This window comes from Xiphophorus hellerii, chromosome 5 (assembly GCF_003331165.1).
Source record: "Xiphophorus hellerii strain 12219 chromosome 5, Xiphophorus_hellerii-4.1, whole genome shotgun sequence".
Classification (NCBI taxonomy): Eukaryota; Metazoa; Chordata; class Actinopteri; order Cyprinodontiformes; family Poeciliidae; genus Xiphophorus; species Xiphophorus hellerii.
The window spans coordinates 12,912,867-12,920,908 of NC_045676.1; the positions used below are offsets into that span (position 1 = coordinate 12,912,867).

An 8,042-nucleotide genomic window follows, 5' to 3' on the forward strand; every position below is an offset into this window, starting at 1 on the left:
ATAGACATGCATTGCTTTGTGCTAACCTTTCACAAAACATTGGAGTTAGCGGTTGTGACATGACAAAATATAAAAATTTTAAGGTACCGAACACTTTCGCAGGGCACTATTTGTTTGAATATCATCAGCCTTTATCTGGGCATAAGTAGGAAACACAACAAAATACTAATAGTTGCATTATACTTGATTCACCAAGCCCTCTCCTCCATCCAAAACTTTGAATGTATTGCTACACAATAATAACCATGTTATAGATATCATAACTTTTCTGCATGAGATGCTCATTTACAGTGTACACAACAAAATCTGTTTGAAGCAAAGAGGTACTGTCTTTAAGAAATCAACACAGATATATACAGCTAACTGTAAAAAGTGTATATGTTACCTGTCTATAGAAAATTATCATGTTTTATAGCAGGAGTACCACTGAACTGTTGGTGATATTTATCTCAATGTGAACAGATCATGTATGAATTATGTGTATAATCTCCAAGAGCACTGCTCTAAAGGAGAGTATCAATAGCTGTTGTTATTCAGCAGAGAAAATAAAGATATTGCAAAGAAACATTCACTTACACCATTCCTAACATTCCACATTTTAAAAAAAACAACTTTAAATGCAATGTCTCGTAAAGTCATCCAGTTATGTCAGGAGCATCACACATTTCTTTACCGAAGCGCTTTCCGTTCTTTCCGTGAAAAGAGTAGATTAGTGAGCGGTGCAACACTGTGTGATTAACAGCACTGAGTCATTGCAGATGGAGAGGTGTCCCTGCACCTTCTTCACTGCTTCTGCAGAAGGAAATTACACAAACATCTTGGAAAAGTGGGAGTAGAGTGCAGCAAAAAAATGAAGTCCCAATTGCCACTAGAGACATGAGCACATCTCAGGGCTGAAAAAACTATTAGACACCATTCCTCAGTTATTAACTTCTTTTAGATCAATAATCAGTCTTTTATTTACTCATTAAGAATAAATCCCAATTTTCAGAGGCTGCATCTCTCACATGCACTCCTTAAACACTGAAATTGTTTCAAGTTTGCGTTTGCATTCCTGTTACTGCATCTGCGCGTCGGGATTGACACGATCCTGAAAGATGTATAGGTTGTTGGTGGCTGCAATAGCAATTATATTCTCCTCAGGGTGCCAGGCCATGTGCAGGATTTTCTTGGTGAAGTCCAGGCTGTCGACGCCTACGTCCCCACGGCGTCGCTTCCCGCCCGTATACACCCGGCGTGTCCGCAGCACAGCCCGAGGCTTGCTGTTCTCCCTCCATGCCTCAAGGGTTACGCCCCGGCCCGTCTCCCGATCGAACATCCGGAAAAAGCTGTTGTATGCCCCCGTCATGATCACACTGGGTTACAGGAGAGCAGGAAGAAAGATTTGTCATGGGCCAGAGAAGAGAGCAGCAAGGAAACCTGGAAGATTGATCTGATGTCTCCAAAGACTGTCTTCAACATTGATTGAGATGTCAGATAATGTCAGAGCCAGGCGATTAGTAGAATCACAGTGATTAGCACTGACACATTCATCTAATTTGCTTTTAAATGTAATTATTCTGCAAACTGTCTCCACCAGTCAACACTTACCTGTCTGAGCTGTTCCAGACACATTCAAATTTATCAAAGATGCAATCATTCTCATAGAGGGAACACAGTTTACTCCTCAGGTATTCGTGGACCTGGGAATGATAAAGAGTCAGTCAGCCACCGCATTCAGAAATCAGCATACGCAGAGCTATAAAACAGCATCATTCCTACATCATACACCAGATGGGGGGCATCTGAAATCAAAGTAGTATCATCTTACTTGGTAGGTTTCAACTGGGCCTTTGTCCATATTCAAGTCCCACACCTTAGCAGTCAAGTAATCTCTTGTTAGCAGGTAGCGCCCACTGTGGCTGAACTTAACATCCGACACAGAGGAAATAATCTCTGAGAAGAATGAACGGCTTCCGGGATCTTCAGGCTCCTCAAAAACTTCACAAACACAGTGCAGAGATGTAAACAACTAATCAGTTACACATATACAGATTTTTTTTTTTTTTGGTTTTCTGCCTGGAATTCTTTATCCCCTCTTCCATTGTTTACTGCAATAAATTTTTTTATTTACTGTACAAAAACATGCTCACGTTTGGTATGTCTGTCACAGAGAGCCGAGGCCCTCATATCGCAGAGGCGCAGGGTCCCCTTGCTGCTGCTGTACACAAACAGATGGCAGTGGTGAGGGTGGAACTCTGCTGCTGTTATCACCTCTGTCAGGTCCTCCATGTTGGCAGGTTTGATGTCTACAATGTCTGAGAAGAAGTTCCATCAAGAAAAATAAAAGCAACAAATAATGTTTTGCTATGACATGAATGTCATTTCTTTTTGATCCAGACTTTTTTATTATAATTGTTAACCTTAAACAACAACCAAATAATGCATCCCATTCAACTCTAACATGGCTGCACAATCTGTTCTTCAGTTTGTTCTATTTGTGTTGTAGTGGTCCTACGAGGCTCAGCAGAAAGTGTACTGCTGAGTGAATAATTCAAACTAGTCTTCCATAGATGTGTCTGAGATTTTCTAGGTCAGCTTCCATTTGAATGGTAAAATACCAAAGGCAGCCTGTATAACATGCTGCAACCTGCAATGATATCACAGTGTGTGCGGCACTCTTATCAAAACAAACACCCCATGGTATTATTACCGTATTATTAACATATAAACACAACTTTATGATGGGTTATTCTGCTAAATGTGGCTATATTTATAATAGAATGTGGTTATATTCTATAATAGAATAGAATAGAAACATAATTTATTGTTCCACTGTGGGAGAATTCAGGTGTCTGAGTAGCAAAGTGAATTACAAATGGAAATGTAGATTACAGAATTATTAAATTATAGGATACCTTACAGCATGAATGATTAAGTCTTTTCAAAGTGAGAATTTCGGCACATTCAGTAACAAAATTTGCTGTACATGTTGTCGCACTTGTGGTTTATTCAAAATGTGACTAACAAGATTTAGTGCGCACAGCTAAGTCAAACTTACTTATATCGCACATTTAAAACAACAACTGTTAAAAATGTGTAATGTTTGGGATAACTGTTTGTGCTTGTCCAGAGATCGTACCAGTTCAGAAGTTCAGGAAAATACAAAGGTGCTGCTAACCTTTGCAAAACCTTGAAAAAAGAAACAATTTTTGTAAATAACAATCATGTTAAAAATTTTTTGCTATTTATCATTATTTATTGTTGTTAATAATGTTTAATATAAATGCATATTAATTTAAGTGGAAATGTTACATTTATTAGGTTGATTAATACCTTCCCGTTGTCTTAAGAGACAGAGTCCTGACCCCATGTGCACTTTTACAAGGTTTTTTGTTTTGTGTGTGTCGTTTCGTAAACTGACAGTCTGACAGGACACCCCCTCGTCACTGTCCGACTCTGACTTTGGTTGTGGTTTTCCTGAGCTCCGCACGGGAGGGTTAAACAAAATTAATTGGTTACTGTAGTTTAAACACATCTGTTGCACTGATTTTGCTTGTCCAAATGGAAAAGAGATACATTGGTAAATTCTGAAGATTAATGTTAAATATTTATCTCTTCTTCAGTGAGAGATAAAGTGTCAAATAAAGATCTGAGATAATTTCCAAAGTAACCAATAGCAGTTTTTTGTAGTAACTTGGTAAATCAAATTACTACAATCATTTTGTAGTAATTTGGGTAAATTATAAAACAAACCAAGAGTGCAAAGGATACTGAAACTACGATCAGTGATGTCCAGATGCCACATATTGATGCGGAGGTCATCAGCAGACAAGTAGGTCTCCCCATCGCTATTGACGGAGATGGAGTTGATGTGGTATGTGTGTCCATTTGCAAACACCCGCCTGGGGCGAACTTCTACCATCAGATCTGTTGGTTTCAGCACCGGCACCTTAAACAGAAAGTTAAAGAGTCAAGATGGAAAAAATGTATGCAGATGAGAAAGGATGCACAATACATAAGAAAGGGCAGAACTAAAGAACACAATACACAAAGCACAAAGCAAGCTGTTTTTGCATTGAATGTGAAGCTAATACAAAACTACACATAACAGTAGGTTAGCATGTGTGTAGGGGTGTGTGTGCTTCGGTACCCTCAGAGAGGTAATGGTGGAAACATCCTTGATTCGTCCCTCCTCATCTTTCAGATTGTATCCTTCTGGTCTCTTGTCTCTCTCACTGACCTTCCACAGTTTGACGGTTTTATCTGCGAAAGGAACATAGCACATTCTCAGCAGTGATATGGAGTTTGTTTAAACAAAGCTGGCAGACCTACAGTGCCTTAAAAAGTATTCACACTGAAAATTAATTTGAAATATTTATCTCTTCTTCAGGGAGAGATAAAGTGTCAAACAAAGATCTGAGATAATTTCCAAAGCAACCAATAGCAGTTCAGTCATAAAGATTTTATTTCAGTCACTACCGACGATTAAAAGACTTTACGCGCTGTGGGAACATAGCTGTGAAGTTTGAGACCAATGCTGTGGTCTTTTCCTGTGACATTTAAAAAGCTTTCTGCAGAAAATCAATGAGATTTCCTGTCAGAGTTTGATCTGTTTCTTACCATTGGTGGAAAGCAGGAAATGTGCGGCATTCTGCTGCGGCAACCATCGGATCTTGTTGATCTTCTCCTCTATCTCCAGACTCTTCAGGTAATCAAAGTCAGGTTCGTGACTCTGAAACGTGCTGTAGACGTTGTACTCTCCCGAGTCCCCCACCTCACCTGCCTCCTCTGACACGCCCTTGGACTAAAAAGTGCAGAAAAGCAAGTCAGAAACCATTTTTTTGCCATTTGTATTGATGCATTATGAAGACAGTCCTGCATGCAGAGAGTTAGCAGTACAATAAGGTGACCTGACCTCGGTTTCTCTTTGAAAGATGACCACTCGGCCACCTTTATCCCCTGTTGCCAGCAGGTCCCCTGTTTGGTTGAATTCCACTGTAGAGATGACATCGGCTGGAAGGGACACAAGGAAAATGGCACCAGTCACTCAGGATGGTGGTTAAGATAAACACATAATGACTAAGAAGGATACGAAGACAACTAAGTCATAAAGCGCAAACAGACATGATAGGCATGGCAACAGACACAGGTATGAGATTCTTATGGTATGATACTCTCAACTAAAAATACCAGGATATCATAAACACTATAATTTTTAAACAAAAATATATGAAATGATTTAATAGTCGTTTTCAACACAATAACTTTTGCAACCAAAGATATTTCCAAACATTAGAATTTGACTATATTGTGAAGGAAAATTAGATGATGTTTCTTTCATTCAGCTGACTCACTTCTGTGATTCAGCCAGCCAAATAAAACTCTGGTCATTTTACCATATTCTCTGTCATCCCATTACCAGGAAATTAAGTCATATGAAAGGTAAATACACTTCCACATATTTACATGATAATGTCAAAATGTATAATGTAATTTAACTAAGGAGCACTCAATTAGCTTCCATTCCATTAATGACTTGGTAATTTGTGAATTGACATATTTTCAACCAAGTTTGCTCCAGACAGCTGGAGAAACGTTTGGTCAGTCTTGCTCTTCTTGGCAGGAAATATAGGGAGCTATATTAGAAAATTTGAGATATGCTGAAACTGTAGCTTTTTTAAGATGTTTAGATGTCTTGATACTGTTCCATATCTAGACCCAAAGGTCTGTGTTATTTGCAACTGGAAAAATGTCCCAAAACTAAAATTTTGCTTTCCTTTAAGGAAGGACAGCAGAGCAACAAGCCAAAAGTAGGAGAACAACAATATGTTACTCAATGCTCTGTAGTTTCTACAGCTGGAGAATTCGGACATTCTAGGACTTCTGTTGGCATTTAATTAAAAGAACTTTAAACCACAAGAAAAAAGGCATATAATGTAAGCAATTTTTCCAAAACATGCTACTAAAAGATAATGAAATACCCTCACGCTGATAGCCCATGCCTGGTTTTCACACAGTGATTTCAAACAATCAATTGGATTTTTGTTGCAGGCAAGAGAAGATACACTTTACCCACCTTACATGAAGCAACATGTGAGGAGCAGAGAATAACATTGATCTGGGAACCACTTTCTGGTGGTGTCTCTTATAAACCTAACCTAACTTATAAAAACTGTAAGACAGATTATTTTATGAGTTTTGGCATTAATTTTCTCAAACAATTTTATACCTTAATACTGAGCCCTGAATATTAGCTGCAATACAAATGAAAAGGAGAAAGAAGGTAAGTTTCAAATGTAAAGAAACATGAAAATAACATGATCACTGTGAACTCTCCAAGTCATAAAAGAAAAATCTAATTTCTGCTAAACATCACATCATAAATATCCACAAGTAATTTGAGAATAAGTTTCAAAAGTAATATCTGAAATCTAACCACAAAGTGGTGCCATCATGTTCTCCCAGACAGTCCTATTAACCCGTTCAATCTGTGATCCCCACCGAGAGAGCACTGACCCACCTTCTGTGACGTAGTCTCTCAGGAAGGTGTGGTTGATTTTGGGGCTCTCAGCGTCCTCGCCCATCTGAAGAAGAGGGAGGGTGGCCCGCCAGTTCGCCCGTCCTGAGGGGAAGGGTCCAATCTGTAATCTCTCTTCCCGCCCAGGCTCCGCCCATGCTGCTGGGGCCTACTGAAGCATCCTGAACCGAGGCATCCTGGGAAACCGGACAGCAAGATGGAGAAGAAGGGTGAGGAGGAGAAAAGAGGATGGAGAAAATGGGGTTTTAAGAGGACAAAGTGAATGGAGAGCCTGAAGAGAAAGATGTTTTTGGAAAGAAAAGAAGAACAAGAGTCCACATGTCAAAAAGTGTCAGAAATTTACTTCCTACATTAGATAAGTGTAAATGGGTTGCCAAGGCCTAACTGGTGCTGGAGTAAACCCATGCACTGAGCAGAGGAGCCATGATAACAAACAGCTCGAGCACAGACACAGAATACGAGTCGTTGTGCTGGTTTCAGTAAGCATGCAAAAATTTGCTCAGGGTGAAGACTGGGCAAATATAAATGCATTCATCCACTCATTCACCCAGAAGCTATGTCAGGAGTAGGAAATAATCTCAGGGTGTGGTATTCCTTCCTCTTATATCCGAACACACACACACACCCACACACACACACACTTTACAGTCAGATAGTCCTTGACGGAGATCAGAGGAGAATGCAATGTCTTGCCTGTGCTGCAGGAAGAGAGGTGGAGGATGGGGGGACAAGGGGGATCAGGCCCCAGCTCACCTACCAGTCTGCCCGCTGCTGCCGTTCCTGCTGGAGAGTGTGTGTACACGGCCCTCTGCTGCAGTGTGCCCCTGTTGAGGGAAGGGGAAAAGGAATAGATGGAGCAAGGATGGTGGTATGAGGAGGAGAAGCAGAGGAGGAGAAGAGAGAGAAAAGACGGAGGGATGGCAAGGTGGATGGAGGAGCGCTTGCTGCCGATGGTGTGGATGTGATCCTGTGCAGCATCCACCGATGTCATGGCAGCCTCCTCTTGGAGCAGCCTATCACAGCACAGCTGTCACCGGTGGATCCGCCCACTGCAGGTGGTGGGGAGCGCAGTTGACCAGCAGGGGGAGCCATTCACTGGTGAGTGCTTTATATGTAGTGTGTTGAATAAGATAAGAATTATTATAAGGTTTTGACTTTTTTGATCATAGATTTGATTTACACAGTTGATCCATTCTGATTGTAAAGAGAATAAGAATTTACATTTGTTGGTTAGTTTTTAGGTCCCGAAAGGCAGCTGAAAGCTGAAAAAGATCACCCAGAAAGTTTGAAAAATGTATGTTAACCCTATTTAATTTAGTTTATTTTGCACTCCATACTCCTGATGTATTTAGATGTATAATGCTTTCATTATAGGCGCTTGTTTCTGACAAGGCATATCTTAATGTTTAATGAAACTTTGTACAGGGAACCTACATTTTGAAATAAAAAATATTTATTTGTTATATTTATATATTGATTTTTTTTGTCACGTAATATGGCAAATGTGTTACTAGTGCAAACT

General features: G+C 39.9%; 1 protein-coding gene across 2 annotated transcripts; it reads right to left on the bottom strand.

The window, feature by feature from the left end:
• Positions 1–531: 531 nt before the first annotated feature.
• Positions 532–7,525, bottom strand: ppp2r2ca (protein phosphatase 2, regulatory subunit B, gamma a). 2 transcript variants are annotated; one of them, XM_032563524.1, is made up of 10 exons: positions 7,278–7,525; positions 6,503–6,696; positions 4,898–4,995; positions 4,603–4,786; positions 4,133–4,245; positions 3,754–3,931; positions 2,133–2,297; positions 1,811–1,980; positions 1,591–1,682; positions 532–1,355 (listed from the first exon to the last, which is right to left on the bottom strand). In XM_032563524.1, exons 2-10 carry the CDS (start codon positions 6,564–6,566, stop codon positions 1,058–1,060), a joined length of 1,362 nt encoding a protein of 453 aa, XP_032419415.1. In that variant the 5' UTR covers positions 6,567–6,696; positions 7,278–7,525; the 3' UTR covers positions 532–1,057. The 2 variants fall into 2 exon arrangements, with proteins under 2 accessions (XP_032419415.1, XP_032419414.1); XM_032563523.1 differs by having other exon boundaries at positions 6,503–6,791.
• Between the last annotated feature and the right edge of the window lie 517 nt (positions 7,526–8,042).